The sequence below is a fragment of the Polyergus mexicanus genome, unplaced genomic scaffold (genome assembly GCF_030449975.1).
Source record: "Polyergus mexicanus isolate NDT 795.1 unplaced genomic scaffold, iyPolMexi1.0 SCAF_4, whole genome shotgun sequence".
In the NCBI taxonomy this organism is placed as follows: Eukaryota; Metazoa; Arthropoda; class Insecta; order Hymenoptera; family Formicidae; genus Polyergus; species Polyergus mexicanus.
This window is the reverse complement of record NW_027223324.1, coordinates 4,750,977-4,773,496: the sequence shown is the minus strand read 5'-3', so window position 1 is coordinate 4,773,496 and position 22,520 is coordinate 4,750,977. Positions and strand designations below refer to the sequence as shown.

At 36.7% G+C, this 22,520-nt stretch overlaps 2 protein-coding genes across 6 annotated transcripts; one reads left to right on the top strand and one right to left on the bottom strand.

Moving 5' to 3' along the window:
• Nucleotides 1–704: 704 nt before the first annotated feature.
• Nucleotides 705–18,103, bottom strand: LOC138932857 (carboxyl-terminal PDZ ligand of neuronal nitric oxide synthase protein). 5 transcript variants are annotated; one of them, XM_070295075.1, is made up of 12 exons: nucleotides 17,063–18,103; nucleotides 15,580–15,727; nucleotides 11,853–11,924; nucleotides 11,666–11,755; nucleotides 10,829–10,890; nucleotides 10,462–10,570; nucleotides 5,056–5,263; nucleotides 4,769–4,893; nucleotides 4,175–4,360; nucleotides 3,628–3,813; nucleotides 2,214–2,489; nucleotides 705–1,927 (listed from the first exon to the last, which is right to left on the bottom strand). In XM_070295075.1, the coding sequence occupies exons 2-12, from the start codon at nucleotides 15,685–15,687 to the stop codon at nucleotides 1,442–1,444; spliced, it is 1,908 nt and encodes a 635-aa protein (XP_070151176.1). In that variant the 5' UTR covers nucleotides 15,688–15,727; nucleotides 17,063–18,103; the 3' UTR covers nucleotides 705–1,441. The 5 variants fall into 5 exon arrangements, with proteins under 5 accessions (XP_070151176.1, XP_070151177.1, XP_070151179.1 ...); XM_070295076.1 differs by lacking the exon at nucleotides 17,063–18,103 and adding an exon at nucleotides 15,346–15,448 and having other exon boundaries at nucleotides 15,580–15,670; XM_070295078.1 differs by lacking the exon at nucleotides 17,063–18,103 and adding an exon at nucleotides 13,895–14,287 and having other exon boundaries at nucleotides 15,580–15,670.
• Nucleotides 18,104–18,819: 716 nt separating this feature from the next.
• Rpl9 (ribosomal protein L9) lies at nucleotides 18,820–21,109 on the top strand. Its single transcript, XM_070295245.1, has 4 exons — nucleotides 18,820–18,883; nucleotides 20,148–20,286; nucleotides 20,551–20,878; nucleotides 20,972–21,109. Exons 2-4 carry the CDS (start codon nucleotides 20,149–20,151, stop codon nucleotides 21,076–21,078), a joined length of 573 nt encoding a protein of 190 aa, XP_070151346.1. The 5' UTR covers nucleotides 18,820–18,883; nucleotide 20,148; the 3' UTR covers nucleotides 21,079–21,109.
• Nucleotides 21,110–22,520: the final 1,411 nt, after the last annotated feature.

Genomic DNA, 22,520 nt, shown 5'->3' with positions numbered 1-22,520 from the left:
ATATATATATATATATATATATATATATATTTAAAAAATCCGAATGTAGCTTAAAACTCTCTCTTTCTCTCTCGATCGGTTTTCATCAAATAAAGAGCATCAGCTTTAGCGCAAATACATTAAATAAATTTGATTAATATCTACGTCAATTAACATGCATAACGAAAAACGAAATAAGATATGTGTGCGAAAAGAAAATCCGACGCTCGACGACTTTAACATTGATCAAAGATGATTCGATCCGACACTCGCGACGATCTCCCGACGTACTGTTAGCTGGAGCTAGGAATGGTTGAATAACCATTCGTATAATGAATACTTGTTGTGTCATCTAACGTATGCATGCTAAAGGCCGTTAAAAGCACGCATTCTTCTTTGTCGCATTAGTAAGCATTTCTTCCGCTCGCACGCAAATTTGACATATTGTTTTGAGAATATATTAGATCATATCACGTTAGTGTACAGATGTTATTCAGTAAAACTAAGAACAAGGCCGATAAAAGGGAAATGGTGGGATAATCGTATATATTAAAAGTTCATAATAGAATATTACCACGATCGTATTTGTATGATTTACTCAAAATTTTTTTCAAATTTTTGTAATAAATACCATATAAATTTTAATCGTTAATAAATTAAAGGCTAATTATGGCGCGATATCGCACTAGATACATATAAGGATGGAAAGAGGAAATAAATACGTATTGTACTCTGTGAGAGATCACGCGCGTATCTCTCCTTTTTTTATTTACATTACTTAAAAATATACTGAAAATAAATTCTCTCGACAATTGGTACTTTTGGCACAGATTTGTCCGTTAGATGACAATTCTCATATACGGTAGTACGCTATATATATGTCGCGACACGAGTAAATGTACAAATCGATACGTATTCACGATTCATCCCTTTGGATACGCATGGGAGACATGCGTGATATAAATCCTATAAATTTCTCGAACGCGACTATCATTTCAATTTTTATAAACACTCCACAGATGTTACTTCCGTAAGATACAAGTAGATAAATGTACGATCTGTTGAAATCGCGATTTTTACACATTTGTCGTAGGAATCTACTACAACGATTTATTGACTATATTGAATTACGTTTGTGTGATCTATTGATAAAAGTTCTTTTCTCAAAATTTTTATTAGTAACAAATTTTATTTGACAAAATTTAATCGGATTTTTTTTTAAGATCCAATTTCAAGCATTGGAAAATTATAGACTTCATATTCTAGAGATATATTATTCGAAATTCAAGTTTGAGCGATCGAGAAGGAAAAATGCAAACCCTGTCATATCCGTTTAAATCAAAGATCCTCGAAACGCGCATATAATTTCTTCATAATTTATAACTAACGGGATATATGTGGACAATGTATTTTTTGTCGAGGCTAAGATTATCAACGCATTATTGTATCAGATAGTTTCCGGTCACTTAGTCGTGTGACGAGCCCAGGTTGTTCGCTGCACCTCGCTCATCAGATCGTTGCGCGAGGGTAATCGAGCACTCGTCGTGCGAGAAGGCGGTGGACCCGAAGTTCGCAGGATGGTCGCCAGACTTTTTGGGGGGTTATTCTTGTTATCGTGCGTGCTCTGAGTCATCGAACTCTGCTTCGGACTCGCTTTCTTGGCCGTACTGTCTACGCGCCTGCCTTGTGGCGGAGGATCCAGGATTATCGGAGGTATATCGATGGAATCCTGCGGATTCGAACGTTCCTGTTTGATTTTAACATCGGCCATCGAATGAGTTACGTTCCTATCGTTGGTACACGGCAATGGTTTTATGAAATGTTGATGCGCGTCTGAATTATCTGTTCCGTAGTTGTCGAGTTTGTGAGTCATGATTGGCGATGAGGAGAAGCTGTTTGGTTGAGAGACCCGCAAGGACGCTGAATTTGGAGACAATTGGGCTGAATTCTAAATTCAGAATTGAAAAATTGCGATTTAAATTTACAATATTTACAAAACAATTTTTTTAGACATTAAGTTATAATATAATATAATATAATATAGAAAGCTATGATAATAAACCCCCTTGCTCTTCTCTCCAAATAACATAAAAAAATTTTTAAAACTTCAAATAAATCTTCTATCTTGATCACTCATTGTTAAAAATATTATCAAATAATCATAGCTTCTTGTGATTGCTCAATATTGAAACGGTTGAGTATAAATCTAATCGATGTAACGAGAAATCACTCACCGTTGGCCCACTGCACGGAGGTAAAAGTAGATTCGGACCCATCGCATACGGCGACGGTGTATTGTAGGGCGATCTTTGTGGCTGAAATGGGCTTAGGTTGTGCAGTCTTTCCAATAGCTGTGTTTGGAACTGCAATTGATCCGTAGTAGCGTTATTACCCTGAATACCCATGGTGTTGAGACCGCCGGAATAGAGCGTATCCGGCAGATACGAGCAGTAAGGAAAGGTCGGTGGATCCAGCTCCCATGGCGAGCTCTGACCTCCGGTCCGTTGGCACTACACTCGAGAAGATGCAATTTGGGGAACAAGATCTTTCCAAAATCCGCGATAAATTTAAGAGAGAGACAAATATTGTTCTCAATTATCATCTCTTTCTCTTATATTTTTTTATATTCTAATAAGAATAATAATTATATACACATATGCACAAGATCCCGATTACATTTTGAATATTTATTCGTTAATTCATCCAATAATTTATTTGTGAGATATATGTACAAATTTTGAAATTTATACGTAAGAAACTAAGAATTCTTTCTGAAATATTTTTTTCATATTTATATTCTTTGTTCTCTGTATATCTTTGTGCTTTTATCTCTTCCAATTCTTAAATACTTTGTCAGATATTATGGACCAGAGTATCGCGATGTCTGATTAGAATTTTGTTCTTATACCGACAGAGATCTTGAGTAATAAGTGATAAAACATTACCTAGCACTGGTTGGCAGCGTGTACTCCGAAATACGGTGCGAAGACCTATTAGACAATACCGTCAAACTGGTGCTTAATTGTTATTATATTAGTCGTTAATCTTAGGATGACATTCTCATTTTTTTCTCGCTATCAGATACCTCGGATCTAAACATGTAAGTGATTAAAAGAAGAGATATGCGCAACGTACTACGTCAATCAAATCACTCGCATCGTACAAGACTTTTACTTTTATCGATGTTAGTATCGGCAAGCTTTCTGACTTGTATTTTTTGCGCAGTTTTGAGGGTCGAGGCGCAAATACTCGCGCAAATAATGCAAATAGTCGAGGCTACGGCTGTTTTCGACGTCTTATCGGCACCAAACGAAAACGCCTAAAACATAGCGCGTGCATTGCTAAATATTCATTGGAGCACAGGAAAAACAAGTTTCGTTCGTACGCATTACAATCGGTGTAATGTAGTGTAGTGAGTGCAGAACAAAAACCTGTGTATGTATAAAATATTTTATTATAAAGTTAAAAAAGGTGTAAGGAATCGGTACAAAAAGGACGGTATTAAAAAAGAGAGAGAAATAAAAAGAAAAATACAAGATGCATTCGGTTAAACGTTAATATTGAGAGATGCAACGCTCGATCAGTCGGTGCTTCGGTTCCATGCTCCATCGGAATACTCCGATGTTATGGAATTCGGTAGAGCGTTACCTGGCCGAGGCTCGACAGATCGGGAGCTGCCGCATTCTGTTGCATGGATGCGGGCGTACTCGGTATTTGCGACTGCGAGGTGATGTGACCACCTGAAATACGTTCCTGTTCCCTCAGGTGACTCACCAGCGCGCTTATATGTTCTAGCAATTCCTTATTTTGCACTAAAAGTTGATGTGTCCTCGCCTAAATAAGAAGAATCAAGTAAAAAATTGCAGTTGTCAATTTCGTTTATTAAAATTGATGAGATTAAATGAGAGACATTTTTCATCAAATTTACTTTCTTGTCGTTTTGATAGATAATGTGATATGGATAATGTATGGTTCTACCTCCAAAAAAAAATATTAAAAAAGAAAAGTGTAAAAATGATATTCTTCAAATATACCAAATATCAAAACTATACCAAATATATATCAAATATATTAAATTAGTTTGCCTCTACTACTTTGATAAATTATAATCGATTATACAATGAGATTAATCACGCGTAGACAAGTGCTGAGCGAAATATTTATGCGTTCTGGTAATTGATTCGCTTATTTATACCTGAGCCTCGACGCGCGCTGCCGTTTCCGCCGCAAGTTGATCTTGAAGAAGTCGCGCATGGGCAACGGCAGCTCTGGTTTGTTGACTCTGTTGCTCCAAACGTTCACGTAGGAGCTGTATTTCGTGCTTTAGGGCTGTTAATTCGCCACCCACCAATAAACCTCCGCACTCGGAAGTTACCGTGCCCTGTAAAAAAGAGAGAGGAAAGATAAATAAACTATATATACATATAGTTATAATTAAACTAAGGGAGGACCGACAAAAAAAAATATGTAAGAAACGAGAACTACGTAGTGTAGATGTGAAAGTTGCTTCGTGGCGTCCAAATTGCATCTTGCTGAAATCTATAATAGAGCAAATTATATCGTTACGCAAGGAGACGTTTTAAAATTTATGAGGCGTACCGACGAAATAAACTTGGAAAGTGATAAACAATGTGCTACCGTAGAGCAAAACAGCTTTCGGTAACGAGCCATCTTATTTTAAGACTTCGACTCCTTCGTAGCTGCCAAAGTACTTCGCAAAATATCCTTTAAAATAGCACACACTGCGATCTATATTCTTGATACGTTCGTATAATTATATGAATCTTACCGATGGTGACTGTCTGATCGGTGAGGTAGAGGTCGTTGTCGCCGGGCCGTCGTGCGATCTAAGTAGACAGGTAACGGACGTTTGCTCAGGAACCGAATCTTCAGTATCCCCCAATAATGATATGTCTGAAAATAGAGATAAAAATTAAAAATTAAAAAAAAAAACCTACAGATATTTATTATTGAAAGATGATTTTTTTTGATATTAACACTATTCTTTCAAAATAATTTTAGGAAGAAATCGACGACGAGACGAAATGCATCGGTTATGAGATGCTCAGTTCATACCTTTATGTATCGGTAGCGGAGAGGGTTGGGATTGCTCATTGGGAATTTCGTCTTGGTCCTCGTAAACATCACCGTGATAATTCTCACCATGGCTCTCCCCGTCCTTGTCTCCTCGAGGATCGCGATCCTCCGTGGTATTATTTATACTTAGTTTATGGCACACTTCGAAAGCCTGCCCGACCGTTCTGACCACCCTCATCGCTTGACTCTAATCAAATAAAATTAATTTATTTTATCTTTGTCTATAAGTGATATGTATAATATTGAATTATACTATAATAATTATACTATAACAAATATTATAAAAATTACAATTTTCAGAGATAATATTACGCGTTGCGTGAATTTCCTACATCGGTCATATCTCAATAATTCTACTCATCGAGATTTGTTGTTCCTTCCATAAAATATCGTATTTTTTTTTTAAATAAAATGTCGAAGAAAAGATGCGCGCGTCCTTTACCTCGAGCTCGTCGAGATCCTCGTTCTCCTCCTCGAAAGGATTCTCGTCAAAACTGAGATCGACGCTGTTTTGCGCGTGTAACATCTTGGGCCGCATCGAAGGCTTACGAATTTTCAAGTAGTTGAAGATCTCCGGCTCTTTGAAGGAGAGCTTCTTGCGCGGCCTAGGCGTGGTCTCGAAGCCCAAGGGGCTGCCAGGGTTGCTCGTTGACATTGACAACTCGGTCGAAGCCATCGCCGACTTGAACGAATTTTTCAGCATGGCTCTCTCCGCGATTCTCTCTCACGATCCGCCTCGAATTTTCGCGTGTTCGCAGCTGCGGATGCTGTCATCCATCTCGGCAGCAATCTCATCAACTATATTTTCTTTCTCTTTGTTTAGACGACGCTCGTCACGACGCGACACAAAGACGCACCGTTTACTTTAAGAGTTTCTTTGAACTTATTTCAGCTTGTCAAGGCCATAAAGAAAGAGTAAACAGATATAAAATTTTATTTACCGAATAAATCGCAGCTATATAATGTGTGTACGAAATGAGATATGAAGGGTGAATTTCATGAAAATTCCATAAAAATTTTAATGTACCAAAATCTGAAGAAATCTTTTCTTCAACAGTTTTCTTTTAATGTAGCCTGTAATTTAAAAAATTCCGTAAAATCCCTAGAAGTGAAAATTTGAAGACAAAATAAAATTTTATAATTCTCATTTACACATGTCTTAAAAATTCAATAATAATGAATCGACTCAATTATTATTATTGAAGTCTCCAGATTTTTCCGCAATGCTTTCAAAATAAGATAATTATCCTAAGCATTTCTTGTACATTGATTGCAAAATCAACTTTGTAATATTTCAGAGATAAAATCGTGCGATTTTTTATATTGGAAATATGAAAAGTATCCGGCATTCTATATATAAACATGCAATTGTATAAATTCCAAATTTGAATCCCTATATAAAATAACATGTTTGCCCATGCAACGCTGACATGTGCAAGGAGCGAAATGACCGCGTATCTGACACGAATTATATTAGGTAAACATTTACAAATGTCTAAAATGCATTATCCCTGACGCCAAATGCTGCAATAGTAATGGCATAATAACGATGCATTAGTTGCATCATTGACAGGGCTAGATGAAGGGTGATCATAACTCGATACTCTGACGTGTATACCGCGGACATATTTTACATTTGGAGTGAAGAAGACAAAAGCCTATCCGTGGATTCAAATAATTGATGCTGACATGCGATGATCTGTACATCGTTTTCATATGTATAAATAGTCGTGACGCGATTATTCAATCTGGCAAATTCCCCGTTGAATCGTGCGTATTTTGAAAACGCATACGCCGCTTCCGCGAAAGGGATCGCATATATTGTACACGCGCGTTGTTTGTCAATTTCTTCGTCGCGTCATTTGACGATCAACTTTGACGTAACAATAATTTTGAGGTCAAAAAAAAAAAAAAAGAAAGAAAGAAAAAATGTGCAGATGAAAAGTGATACGTTATATATATGTATGTCGTCTATCTAGATATTTGGATGATGTGGACTTTACATCCACATCATCTTCACGATAAAAAAGGATCGATGTCAGGAAGTGATGTAATCTTTAAATGAGCGCTCGATATGTTTATAATTTCTTATCATTTTGAAAGAGTGACGAAAAAAAAAAACTAATGTGATACATCATCCGAGATTTAATATATTATAAGATTAATATAAATTAAGTATAAAAACCATCACAAATATTTTTCCCATAATGTTGCCAAGGTTTTGCTTTTATCTCTTTCTAATGACGAAAATGATTAAAAGACACACATACACACACATTACATCAATTATCACACATCTTAACGTATCACTACGTTCGATTGAAAAAGTATTCTTTCCTCTGTGCATATTCTCTTACGTATCACCGCGACGTTCACAAATCTCTTACCGAGTGCCTGTCATGTTACCGTAATCGCATCTCGTAATCAGACGATCTCACACCCGGTCGCTTCTCTCCGTACATCTCTCAATTCTCGGCGAACGTTCAATCACCGCGAGACGACGACGGTGTTCAATCTCCGTCCGTGTAGCGCGGTATCACTTCCTCGGGAACCGGTGATCCATCGGGATTGTCCGCGTTTTTTGGCGCATCGTCGCATCCGGCTCGTTCTATCGGGATATCTATCGAGGGATTCGGGAAGGAAGGGAAGAAAGGAAGGAGATGACGGGCGAAAGAGGGGAAAGTGGAGAGCCCGTTTGTGTATAAGCCTCGTGTATAAACCGGGAACGCGAGAGCCGAAGTTAACCGTGCGGCTTCCTACCGCGGTTTCTCGACCGGCGACGTACAGAGGCACGCTTCGCTGAATTTTTCCCCCCGAGTTTATTTATAATCGCATTAATATTCTCGTCTTCGGCCCGCTCAATGGCACTTTTCCATCTCTCTCTCTTTCTCTGTCTTCCTCCCCCCCCTCCCCCCCTCACCCTTCTCTTTCTTTGCTTATCAACTCTCGTTTGCAGTTAAATAATCGATCGATTTTTTTTAAGATACCATGAGATGCCCCTGCGAACGTCATATTCCTTTTTTCTTTTCTCTTTTCTTAATAAAACGAAACAACGAAGAGCGAGCGGAATTTACTTTGTTGATTTATTAATCAACATTCTCCTAATTGGAGCAGCAGAAAGCAGAAAGAATTTACTGAAGGATTCTAGATTTAATTCGATTAAGAGCGATCGGCATAGAATAAAGATTGCGAATTAATTGCGTTAACAAGAGTTATTTCTACATAATTCTATAATTCTTCAATTAAGTGATCGTTTTATAAAATTTAATTTTATAACACTATTTTTTAAGAACAAAGCATCCATCCTGACGAAACTGTTTAACGTCGCGTTTATTTCAATTCAGTCGTACAATTTTTATTTTTATATATATATACTACATTTTATATCCTGCAAACGGTTCTTCTCGTCACATATTCGTTTGATATCGTACGAAGATTAACGGTATTAATAGTTCGCTTTTCCATGCAACAGATGAACGAGCGAGTTCTATGGAGTATGGAGTGAAGAGAATGCGGAAAACGAGACGTGAGCTCGAAATTTGCACGGAACGCTATTCTATAGTCGACCCCGACGATGCAGCAGCACGTCATTTAACGGTAGAACCGAGGTCGGGGCTCCTATGTCCCACGACCGATAAATTATATATAGTCGCGTGTCAAGCGTTTTTCTATGACAATTCGCGATTATCTTACATAGTTCCTACCATCTGCATATCGATCAATGAGCAAACGTAACAAATTCGCCTGAAAAAATCCTTTGGATCTCTACGCATAATATGTAAAAATTGTATTATAAAATTATATCGATATAGTATAAAATTGTGTAGATATTTCAGGAGGAAAGAGACTAAAATTTAGCTTCTAAAGAAGGAGACTTAAAAATGTAAACCTGAATTCTTGTGCGAAAAAGAATAAAGCAAAGAATTCCGTCCATTAGAAAAGCAAGCACAGTCTATTGTCCTATCCTGAAGAATTGATATAAAAGTTGAGACGGCAGTATAAACAGGACTGCCGCGTACACATCGGACGGGAACCAGTAAAAGCTTTTTTGGAATTTTCGCCCGTGAGTTTAAAACTTCGTTCAAGCTGGATATTTCTGCGGCATCCTAGATATATCGTCTCCTATAGTCGTTGGTTATTTTTGGATTCACCCAGATTTTGAAAGCGACCGGTATCCTCAAATAATCAACAAAGGAGACGAGGAAAGACCTCTATGTTTATATCGATAAATATCGAGGGTATTTAGAAGCGCGATATATTACATAATAAGAATACGTACAACAGATAACGGGTAAATCAAAATTCTTCTCTTCATTTCTTTCCTTCACAAACACACGCACACGCAGTGCAGCGAGTATGTTGACTTGATTGTCTCTTCCTCTAAAACATTGCTACATTTTAACATACGAAAGTTGTTGCGAGAATAAAAAAAAATAAAAAAATAAAAAAAAATGGATCATTTCAATATGCGTGTCATATATGTAGATTGTGCGAAGCTTTCTCGAAGCATTAATAGAGACAAATTTCCGGATCTAAGAAACCGCCAGCCGCGTGCGAATGATCGTGCCGGCCTATATCGAACTATTTTAATAACCCGATGCCAAACGGCACCGAGCCGCTACTGCAAATACACGACAAAACGATACGTCTCCCTCCTCCCCCGCGAGACTTCACCGGGCCCACCATCCCTCCACCCACGAAGAGGCGAAAATACGACTCTCTCTACTTTGACAGGGATGCAGCTCTCGCGGAGATCTCCATCACCCTCCTCCCTCCGTACAGTCCCCGTTGCGTCTCCGCAATGGAGAAAAGATGCGGCGAGAGGAGGTACGAAGCGACCGCCAAGGAGTCCGGCGTTTATTTATAGATTTACAATAAAGTAAGTTGATAAAGCGCCAGGCGACGCGGGTCTGCGTGAATTGTCACAGTGCATGTGTATGTATGTACGCGCGTGCGATTTATGCACGTGCGCGACGTAATTTCACGCCGGCTAGTAGACATTCCGCCATGTGGAATAGACCCGCAAAAGTAGAAAAATGGACGCGAAAATTATCTCCAGAAATTGCATACTATCTTCATTTACTTTAAGTATGAAATATGTACGAGTCTCATCATATATTCAACTCCACTTCTCCTTCTTCTTCATTTTTAATTTAATCAATCTTGGCTTTTTTAACGTATAGTTGTATTGTACGATATAGCAAGATAAAAAATAAATAAAAGTAAATCCCACAAAAATAATAGTCAATTCCAATCGTACTTACATACGATTCATACGATTCTTTCCCGACCTACAATGCCCGAGATTATGTCCGATGTAGAAAACTCTCGACGATATCGAGAATTAATCAAATTATTATTGAGCATGGATAAAAAAGTGCTTACCTTTTTGCTAGATTTGAAGACATTACATTTAAACGTATTGCTGCTCCCATCACGGGCGATATAACTAAATATTTTTAAATCGTGGCTATCGTGCGAGACGTAGAATATCCTGAAAAGGAAACATACATTCAGTTTTTTGTTTTATTCAAAAATTGTATTATTTTAGTGATAGAAAGTACGCAAATTTTATTTATATTTTCTCGATAATTAATTAGTAACCGAGAAAGAATACAAATTTAAATATAAGACATATCTCTCTATATCGTTTTGTATATTTGTAAAACAGATAATTAAATAAAACTATTTCATCAAAAACAAAGAGAGCAATGGTAAAAAGCGATAGCTAGCAAATATCGTGTCATCTCACCTGTAAATCGGATGGTGCATCAGATATATTTTATTCTCATCCATCCATTGTTGCTGTTTCTTCTACGAAAATGATAACGAATGGCGAATCATTATAGCAATCATTCGAGAATATTGTTTAGCTAATATTGGCTGTTATTACTATCTGCTGATGTAATGTACGTAGTATCGAAAATATATGGTACCCATGTGTATCAGTGCGAATACAATGTGGCGCTTGTCCAAAATCATTTCTCGTTATAAATTGCAACTGTTGCGAAATTGTGCGTCATCGGACGTGCGTCCGAATTTTTCCTTCGAAACATATTCGCGGAAAACGCTAATCTTCCTCATCTTACGCGGGCATTGCGGAAATTTTGTGTTCGCCAAGAAAAAATTTTTTACAGATTTTGTTTACGATAATTGGACGGATATACAGACACCTTTTTCACTTCGAAAAATTTTACAATGTCTTTTTGACGTGAAAAAAATCGCGTGTAAAAGATACGTTTTATTTTTACCGCAATTCTGCGAGAAACGAAAATCAGCTGATTCCAATCAAAAAGGATCTTTTGTAAGAGTAACGCAAGAATGTCACTCGCTGGGAAACCTTTTATTATAATAAAAGTAAAGTTGAAAAAAAAATTTTTATTATAACGCGTGCTTAAATTGTTCGAATCTATGTCGGTGTTCAAATGTACTCCTCTTTCGCTTCTTTAAATTATGTTATACTATCGCGAGTCTAGCGGACTCATCTTTATCCACTTACGTATGTGAGAATTAACTTATCCGGTGAAGAGTCAACCCAATTAAGCTTATACTAACATATATACATAAAATACCGGATAACATTACTTGCCTTCTTTTTCCGTAAGGTCACTTTCAGTCCGTCCACCGAGACTTCCAATGTCACTTTCTTCTTCTTGATCCCTTTGGTCTTAAATTCGTACTGCGGATCAAACAAATCCAGATTAATCGGAGAAGATACGGAGAGGACAATTAAACCACAGTATCCTCCGTAACTAGGTTAATTAGCTATTACTCACGCGGATTCTTCGCATCGCCGCCACGATCTCCACTCGGCTAGTCGGTCGCGGAACCTCCATAGAACCAATGAACTGAAATGCAGAAAGAAGAATGTGTAACGATATCACACTGACAATTGACGATATAAATAATAGCGTGAGAGTAGATCTTTTCTTTCGGATAAATTATATTTATTATTGTATAATTTGATAAATTTCAATGCAACTCTTTAATCTATTTCTTTTAAGGAAATTAAAATTAATTTTCTCAAATCTTTCAAACGTGTTCCCTAAATTAGACTACTGTCGCAGACTGAATTCTTCAAACATTATTTTTTTTTTAACTAGAAGGAATTGTAAGAATGTGTGAGAAATATCATAATTCCTTATCCTCCGATAAAATTAATCGTTTCTGGGACTTTGAATGTCACGAGCTGTAAGATTTTGACGAGAACGATACGAACTACCCTGTCTTGCACACGCAGGGTAAACGTACGTACATGTAGTTACGTGGTTGCCGTAATCATAGCGCGGGAGGAGTACGATACGGTCTCTGACACAATCTGTATTTAGAATTCCCCCATTGAAGCGATGGTCTTAGCCACGTGTTCGTTCGGATGATTCCACGTACACGTGGTATTCTCCCACGCGCACGCTCTTACGACAGAGTCTTGTCTCGTAAAAATTTGCGATCGATAAACGTGTGACGAGCGATCTGGAAAACGACGACCGAGAAAAAATGCTTGCTGAACATTTTCGCGCCGCGAAATTTTATCGCTCCCATTCCTCATCTATCGATATAATCAACGCACGCAGGAAAACTTTTGCTCTTTGAAATATCAATGTGCAATATACCGGATATCGAGGGAGAAGTTCTGTTTAGTCGGTTTATTTCTTACTTTATAACTTTATAAGAAATATGCATAGTACAAGGATGGAATATTAATAGCGCAAATTCTCTAGTAGTATATCGATCTGCATTTATAGTATACCCTACTAAGCATTAAATGTAGGCATCGGATTTTCAAACCGATAACGTAGCACGCTCGGTTTTCGTATCATAAACAAGTCCCGAAGTTGTATGTACCATTTACTTTCTTCTGCTGCTGACGTTGCTAAAATGATTGTGGCTTTACTAGGACGACTAATCTCTACGCGAAGGGATACTCATTGTTAATCGTGCTCGAGGCAAAATTATTTTATGCTGATTGCGGTAAATTGCCACAGAGGATAGCGAAAACGGAATTGTTTCCCCGAAAACAATGCAAACTCTAATAGATTTTGTAAAATAATTTAAAAGACACATTTCAAAGTTTTAGATTGATTTTTTAAATTATATAAATATATATATTCGCAAAATGTCTCTTGAAGTTGCATAAAACATAATTTAAGAAATCAATCTAAGATCTTGGGATGTGTTTTTTAGATTTATGTATTATCATATATATATAACTGATATGATAAATATGCTGATATGATTAATCTATACAAGGTATCTCGAAATCATCAGATATTCTTTTAAAAACAAATTGTCTGGTCAATTTCAAGAGGATTTTTACCTCGGGCCAAAATACGCATACATTATGCAAAATTTATCTTCGACTTCTTGGGAGAAGATCCGTCTATAATTCTCAGCGATCTTTTCAAGAAAAAAAATAAGTTTTCGAGTTTACGTTCGCTCTGGCGCTTTCAAGATACAGACATAGTGGTATCTCGTTGTATACGCGCATGTACTTTATTTGTTGTTTTATCTTGAGATTTTATTTTTTCAAGATTTTATTTTTTTTTTTTTTTTTAGACTGTACGGAAAGAGAAAAACAAGACATGAATGAAATATCGTTCAGGATTTCATGAACTGAGAAAGTTTACGAGGGACACTGTGATTTGAATATCTCCTTTAGAACCATGATCTTTCCGATGTACATTTTCTAAGGGAGGGAGAGGAAGGAGAATACAGAAGGGAATTCGCGAACGAAACGCGAATTCCGCATCGCATGGCTTCACGCTGCGTGCACAATTTACGACGGTGCAACACAACACGCGGGCGCACAAAAAGCTTTAACCTTTCTCAGGAGAGAAGTACCACCGAAATAAACACGTGCACGATGTATGATGACGTCACGGCGAAGAGGGCGATGGTCCAGAAATAAGTCGCCGATATCGCGCTATGTCGTCGCAATTGTTGCACCATCGATATGCGCGTCGACGCGTTTAAATATTATTATTATTGTTCTCTTCATCGCGGCTGATATATTCGAATTCCTCGGATTTCGTCACGTAGAAGACGTCAGATGTATGCGAGATATATGATGTCTGTCCGTCGACGGATTGTCCTCTTTCTTGCGTCACGCCGAATCCACGTTCGCGTTTCCCATCGGTGACTAAGTACAGTTTACCACTCGCGATTTAGTTCGCGAGTTGCGAATAAATCGCTACAGGCCTTCATTTCCTAGTGCCTGAAATAGCATGGGGAGATATTAACCGTATATTTTCTCTCTACATAGTTTTCGCTTATGAATACCGTATGCCGTATTTTTTACCGTCCCCAAAGTTGCCCCAGTGTTATAAAATTGATCTTTCTCCCGTGTCTATTACATGCGCAATAATACGATACTTTACCAAAATGGAATCGAAGAAAAAATAGAGGGAAGGTGCGAAACTCTTTCTCGACGCATCGTGGGAAAACAGATGCTTTCGTTCCCATCGGTTGTTGGAAGAACGAAGTACATGAAGTTTTATAATCGACATACATTTTCCTCTGACATGTGAGACGTTATCGACCGTTATTCACTTTTCTCAAAGTGCGCACAGTTTATGACAGAGTTACTCGTAATTAGAAATTCACCTTCACGATTAATCATTATTCAAGCAATTTAATAGCATTGCAAAATAAGTTAGATATTATATTCGAGCATGAGAACGTATTTTACAGAAACTTGTAAAATCGTTCAATTTATCTCATTACAAAACACTCGATAACTTTCTTTCACAAATCGATATACTATTTTTTAAGAACACAGTCTACTTTAGCAGTATGAAAAATTAATGATTTCATAAGAATTTTTTTTTTTTAAAGAATATTAAAGATTAATCTTTTTGGTATTTTACATATTGAACTTTAAATCAATATTTTTAAGTTTTAAATATTTAGCTTTTCTTGATTCAATAAGCTTCTGCGCGTAGCGTGGTCAAAAACGCATGGTTCGAGTGTGTGTAATTGTCTGAAATGAAAAAAAATCGTTTTAATTTTATTCTGTAGAATATTTTTGAGATACTAAATCTAATTAGAATTTAAATAATTATTATTTGATATTTTTCAGTATTCAATTTTAAAATAATATTACTTTGTTATTTTTTAATTTTTTCTAATAAAATTAGGTTCAGTATCTATGTATTGAAGAAGAACAAGCTAAAAATTTAAAAATACTCACATTGAAACATCAATAAAAACATCAAAAAGAAATCAATATTATCTAATATTCCTTCAAAAAATTCCTAAGAATTATGAATTTACCGCTAGAGTAGACTCTTTAAGCATCTTTCTTATACGTCTTCGAAGAAAATCCATATCTTTAATGAAATCTCTCGGACTGAATTAGAGGATGGGAGATGAAAATCTGAAAACTCGCGAGAGATAAGTACGTCTCGGATCGGCGAGCGTAAAACAAATTTATCGAGAAGCGAGAAAAACGAACCCGTGCCGAGGGTACGCGGATCCTAAAGTGGATAAGAAATCACTCCAGATTACCTTGGCGTGGAACACGATTCCGCGATGGAACGCCTCCTCGCTGTGCAGCGGTATTCGCGTGTCGTACTCGTCATTATGTACGAGGTTGTACTGCTTCTTAGAGGGCATGCTGAGCCCAGCTGCATTCGACTATGCTCGTCCAGCCTGGCTGCAATTATAATCAACGATCCATTAGCATTTTCATGCGTAAGGATAAATGCTCCTATATATAGACGCCGCGCTTATTTCACCGAATAAATGCGAGGTAGAGAAACGTTGAACCTTATAAGACATTCTACTCTTTATTTATATATATATATATATATATATATATATATATATATATATATATATATATATATAAACAGAAATATATACAATTTATAATACATGGTATTTATATAATACATATATATTTTAAACACATAATTCACTTGGTTTGCCAACTGCTTACAATATAAAAGCAAAATTATCAAAGAAAGAGAATTAAAAAAAATAAAAACTCCCCCTGTTCCAATAAAAAGTTGTCTGATTTTTTCCAAGTACAAAAAAAAATTTGAAAATTCCAGATTTTTCATATTTTTCCAGAAGGTAGACATCCTGAATAAACAATCCATCTTTTTCAATAATCCACGAGCCACAATAATTTATTAAAGAAAGAAGAAGAAGAAGAATATGGTATATAAGGTAAACTATAAATTCAACGTATAAAATACATACATGTACCCGAGCAACTGAATAAGAACTGAACATTGTGTAAAGCATTTTGTAAAATTTTATCTCGAGAGCGCACGCGAGAGAGAATCCGCGTCGCTTCTTGCACCGCAAGATGCAGCGGCGGCGAGGACGCGCATCATCGTATGATGCCCCTTTGTTGCACGCGCACCTGAACTAAGCGACGCTCATATCGGTGGCAGGAGGCGTCGAACAAAGGATGATACGATGCTTGCGGATGCAGTCGATGACGTCGAAGAAACGCGCAGCGATTGCACGTGTCGTGCATACCGTCCAAAGGAATCTGTCGCGATCCATCTGTTTACGAGCGTTCGGGAGTGCATCGAGATTTGTAGATAACGAATCACTCTCGTGCTGATGATATTAAAACAGGACCTTTCAAACTGATTGACGGAAGGGGAAAATTATATATAATTTATCGCGTTAAATAAATTATTGAAAGAAAGAAAAAAAATCGCAACTCGTTAAATCTTTTGATCGAAAATCAACTGTCAACCGGTTGACAGATTGACGCAGATGGGCCGTCTCGTGTCGCATTTATAAATAATACGTAGGAGCATCCGAGAGAGAGAGAGAGAGAGAGAGAGAGAGAGAGAGAGATCAAAGATCTCTCGCTGCGGAGGCAACCACGTGCTTCTCCCCGCGTGAGTTCGGTGAACCGGAAAGACTTGATCTCTCGAGAGCAAGTCCTTTCGGAGGCGATTCATCTGACGCTTAGAAAAAAAAGAGAGACAGAGGGGGGGGGGGAAGAGGTATCCGGAGCTCTTACCTAAAAGCTGATTGGACGATCGGCCGGCGTTGGTTCTCATTAACCTGAGGTTGACGCGTTCCCTCGGCGAGCAACGGCCTCGGATGAATGACGGTCCTCGAGCGAAAGAATCAATTCCGCATGTGTGAACGTAGCCTTACGGTGGCGGGTAGGCCGGTCAGACGAGAGAGATACGCTCGCGCACGCATTCGGGTTTCGCTGTAATAAAGGCGGCGAAAAACCACCGACGACGATGAGCCATACCACGTACACGCAGCCTCTCTCTCTCTTTCTCTCTGTCTCTCTCTCCTTCTCTCGCTCGCTCGCTCGCGCGGCCAGGTAGACGCAGGAGAGGCGGCCGCTTCTCACTCTCTCTCTCTTTCTCTCTCTCTCTCCTTCTTTCTCCCTTCTTGGAAACAGATGACAGGAACGGCTCGATCACTCTGGAACTCACCGGACGTAACAGGGGATATGTAGAGACAGAATACTGCTCCGGATGCACGTCATTGATCGTGAGGTTGTAATAAAAGGTCACTCGGGGATCACTCGCGTACTCGACGAGGAACCGAGACACCGAGCTCGACGAGGCACTCGATGACACTCTCGAGTCACTCGCGCCGCGCGAGACGAGGGATTCTCGGCCGCGAGAGAAAGAGAGGAAAAAAAAAAGGAACGAGAGAAAGGAAGGAGAAGCTGTTCCTCGCGCGAGCGACAGGATAATATTTATACTCGCGTAGCACCTCGGCGCACCAGAGCAGCGGACACTTCGGCCTTTTATTCCGAGGAGTCAATGAACACCGTAACTCGCGCTCGCTCTACGTTTTCATGTCGCGCCGAAAGAAAGCAAGAGAGAGAAAGAGAGAGAGAGAGATAGAAGAGGATATCTCTCTCGCGCGCGCTCTCTTATTATATATATATATATATAAATGCGAGGGCGCGCGTCGACCCAGGAGAGCTCTCCGCGACGACGACGGCGATGACGCTCACTAGGAGTCGCGCGTAGGATACACCTACGGACAACGCGGTACACGAAGAGAAGCCACCCCCACCGCGCGCGGTACCGGCATCGTACTGATTGTGAGAGACGATGCTCCCGGGGAAGCGGTGTTTACCTCTCCGTTGAAAGGGTACGCGCGCACTTGACAAAGGGCGCATGCGCGAACCATTTACCCGCGCAATTTTTTTTCCACTTTTTTTTTCGCTTACCTCGAGAAAGACCAGCGAGTCTCTTTACGATCACCTTGCTCGATGGATAGATATATACTTATCCCGAAGAACGGGAGAATTCGAAGAGTATGAGGGGAACCATTTTCGAAAACGCGCGATTATTCTCGAGTCACGTGGTTTAATCAGTCACGATTCTGTTACAAGCGTATGTTGATATCTGTCGCGCGCGATTCTTATTAGAAATAATTATTAATTCATTGTAGTTGGTTGATAAAAATATCAAAAAGTTTTTAAATATTCACAGATTGCGATTAAATATATAATACATACCTTCATACATCCGTATGTATGTTTTCTAATTTATAATGACATGGCCTAAAATTGTGTCGAATTTTATTTCTCGAAAAAGAGCGGAATTTCTACCATTGAATAATAATATTTTAGTGATATAGAAACGAAACTGACACAGAATTCCATAGCCTAGGAAATTCGATCAATTCACTCATGGACAAGTTACTCAGCGCCATCTGAGCGGGAGAGTCGCGTAATTAAAATATAACTAGAAGTATTCACTCAGCCACTCTGTATTTTTCTACATCTTCATCGGAATTGGTGGATAGATTTTCGCTCTGCCTCTTTTCAACTCCTTTCCGGTTACTGAACGACGTGTTTGAGGTGAGGAAATTTCCATCATGAGGAATATCCTATAAAATCGATGGCAATCCATCGATTTATAGGACGTGAAATTTGCCTTTATGCGTCCCCGGCATTCGTCGTTCTTTCTACTTTTGGCGCGATATAATATTTTTCCGCGATATGCGAGACATTCTGCAACGGCGAGAGATATAACCTCGCGATTATAGCTGTCAACAATTGCATCCCGAGCTCTTGCTTACGCGCTATTGAAATAGAAAAAAAAATGTATGAGAGATCATTTTATAAGTTTATGAGAAATTTAATAATTTTTAGATTATACAATATCTTAATTTATGTAAACATACTGCTGTAAATAGTAACCTGTTATAACCTACAAACTTTATTCAACTGTGAAGTACGTTGTGTATTAAAATCAACAGTGGAATCGCAATTATTAATATATTTTTTTTTATTATTCTTTTGGATGCTATTTTATGTAAGGCAAAAAAAAACAGATTCTTTTGTATTAAGGTCCAAAAGTTTGAACAAATTAAAACACTAGTGTATTTGGTGCCTGTACCTTAATGCATGCTAGAGCTAAAAAAGGATTTAATATTTCATTATATCCCAAAATGTTAAAAATTGAGTATTGTGTAATTGTTATGTAATTTTCTGACATTTCTGACAAAAGATGGCAAAAAGCCAGTAGAGATTAAACATTTAGACGCTGTATTTGGGGAATCTTCCCTTTCATATTCCACAGTGAAAGATTGAGCTAAAGTAGTTTTACTTAGGCAAAGAATTCACACGATATTCAATTTTTAATATTTTAAAACATAATGGAACAATTTTAGTCTTCTCTAGCATGCATATTACTTAAGATATGAGGTACTAAGGTTTAATTATACAGCATAATAGAACATGAGATTGAGGAGATGTAACATAATAACTGTATTCGTGTTCTAACTTATGCAGACGGACAACTTTTGGTCCTTACTATATATTTATCGCAGCACTTGTTAACATAAAATAAAGATGAAGAGTCATATGGAGATTTTAATCTTATTTGTATATAAAACTAAATATAAAATATATTTTTATATCTTGTTTTAATTATATTTACAATTTTTTTTATTGATAATATAAATGATTTTGATGTTTTCAAAGTATAATAAATAATGATTGTGCAATTATTGCCATTTTTATTATATTATATATTTATAGCTGTAATTATTATAATAGTTTAGTTATATATTATTACATAAATATACAACATGTTTGTGTAAATTTCTTTACATTGTAGAATGAAGCAAATTGTTACTAATCAAACAGTTAAAATCCCAGAGGGATTGACTGTTACGGTCAAGTCTCGTCTGGTGACTGTAAAAGGACCACGAGGTGTTTTGAAACGATCCTTCAAACATCTCGCACTCGATATTCGGGTAAGCAAAAAAATTTTTATATATATAATTATAAAATATTTATAGGGGGGAGTATATATACTACATCTCTTGTACAAGTTCTTCTATTAATTATAAATTTGATTCCAATTTTTTGCAATATTAGAAATATATATTGATGATAATCAGGATTCCCCTTCATTTTTCATAAATGATAAATCCTTATCTGAAATATTTATGATTTACACAAAATGTACGCAACATCCACATCATGTTTTATGTATATTTTATTCTTATATATTCTAGATGATAAGTCCTAGAGTGCTCAAAGTCGAAAAATGGTTTGGTACGAAGAAAGAATTAGCCGCTGTTCGTACCGTATGTTCTCATATTGAGAATATGCTCAAGGGTGTCACAAAAGGCTATCAATATAAAATGCGAGCTGTGTACGCCCATTTTCCCATCAACTGTGTAACTACAGAGAACAACTCAGTTATAGAAATTCGTAATTTCTTGGGTGAGAAGTACATACGCCGTGTTAAAATGGCACCAGGTGTAACTGTTACAAATTCTGGAAAACAAAAGGACGAGCTGATCATAGAGGGAAATTCGTTAGAAGACGTATCTCGTTCAGGTAAATAATTTCAAATCATTTCTTTAAATAAATAAATGTATGAAGAAATTAATTTGTGAAATACTTTATGAATATTATATGGTTCTATTTCAGCTGCCCTCATCCAACAGTCAACGACAGTGAAAAATAAAGATATAAGAAAGTTTTTGGATGGTTTATATGTATCGGAAAAAACAACGGTTGTACTAGATGATGAATAAATTCCTCATCTAATTACATCTAAACAATTAATTATGTTAACGCATATTAATCGTTATTAACCTAACACTATAATAAATGGACAGTTTTCTTTTTTTATTATTTCCATTGATGATAGTCTGATACAGCTGTACACAGCAATAGGAATGCCTCAACACATGAATTTATGCACATATAAGACCATATATGCTTTTTCATGTGTTAAAACGCATTCTCATCTTTTGTGTGTATAGAAAAAAAAATTACATGCAGTATATATGTGTATATATATATATATATATATATATTTTTTTTTTTTTTAAGTTTATTAAAATCGCAATCAGTGTGAAGATTATAAAACTCGCAGAGGTAATAAATTTTTTATTTATTATTGAACTTTGTCTCTTTGACTAACAAAACATTATTATGTAGTTTGAAGTAGTTAAGTACAAAAGTTGATGCACTTTTATTAATTAGAATTTTTATTATTAGATCATAGTGAGAATATAAATTATTTATAGCAAAAAGCACACGGAGGCTTATAATTGATATAACTGCGAGATCAGGTCATTGTGAAATACTTTATTGCGATGATATCATATCGTTTGTAACGAATTGCATTTATTTTAGCGATATCAACGGCATTATTTAATTTTATACGTGAAAACGAAACATTTACAATGTGAAACAAAGTAATACTGTCTTTTCAGTACTTTAAGGAAATTTTATTTTATTATTGCACTACTACATTTTTGGAGCTTAATAATCTCTTCAACACTGATTCTTTTATATATTCTGTAAATATAAAATTATGAATATATTATAAAATTTCAATCACATGCGAAAGACATTTGTTTACAAAACTATAAAACAGGTGCATATGCTTGCGATTTTTATATAACTGCAAAAGTCGGATCGCGAATACGATAATAGAATCCATATATATATTATATAGAGACTTTTTATTATTTAGTTAATCGCAGAAACGATTAGGGAATAAAAAAGAAGAAAAGAAATAAAAAAGCGAGGCTGAAATGCGTCACTTTTTTTAGCAAAAATAATATAAAAGCCCAAGTTCCTCGCTACGATTTCGCAATGTCAATCGAGATTTTCACTTTTCTATTGGTTGGCTACTGATTACACATACAACATAACAATACTTTTGAAAAATCAGTGTGATAGCGTACGTTCGAGATATATATATATATATAACAATACATGACAAAATAAACCAAGATCAAATAAAAATAGAAGATAAAGAGACCGGAAAGAGTAAACTAGATTATACTGTAATATGTAACACAGAAACAAAGGTCCGGAAAACATTAAAGTGGAAGGGAAGAGATATAATAACAGTATACTGCTAGAATACATGTATTTTTTACAGGCAAGTTGCAAATATATAATATTTCATCAAAGTTAAGATAGAAGAAGATTGCGATAAAATAAATGATATAGAGAACGA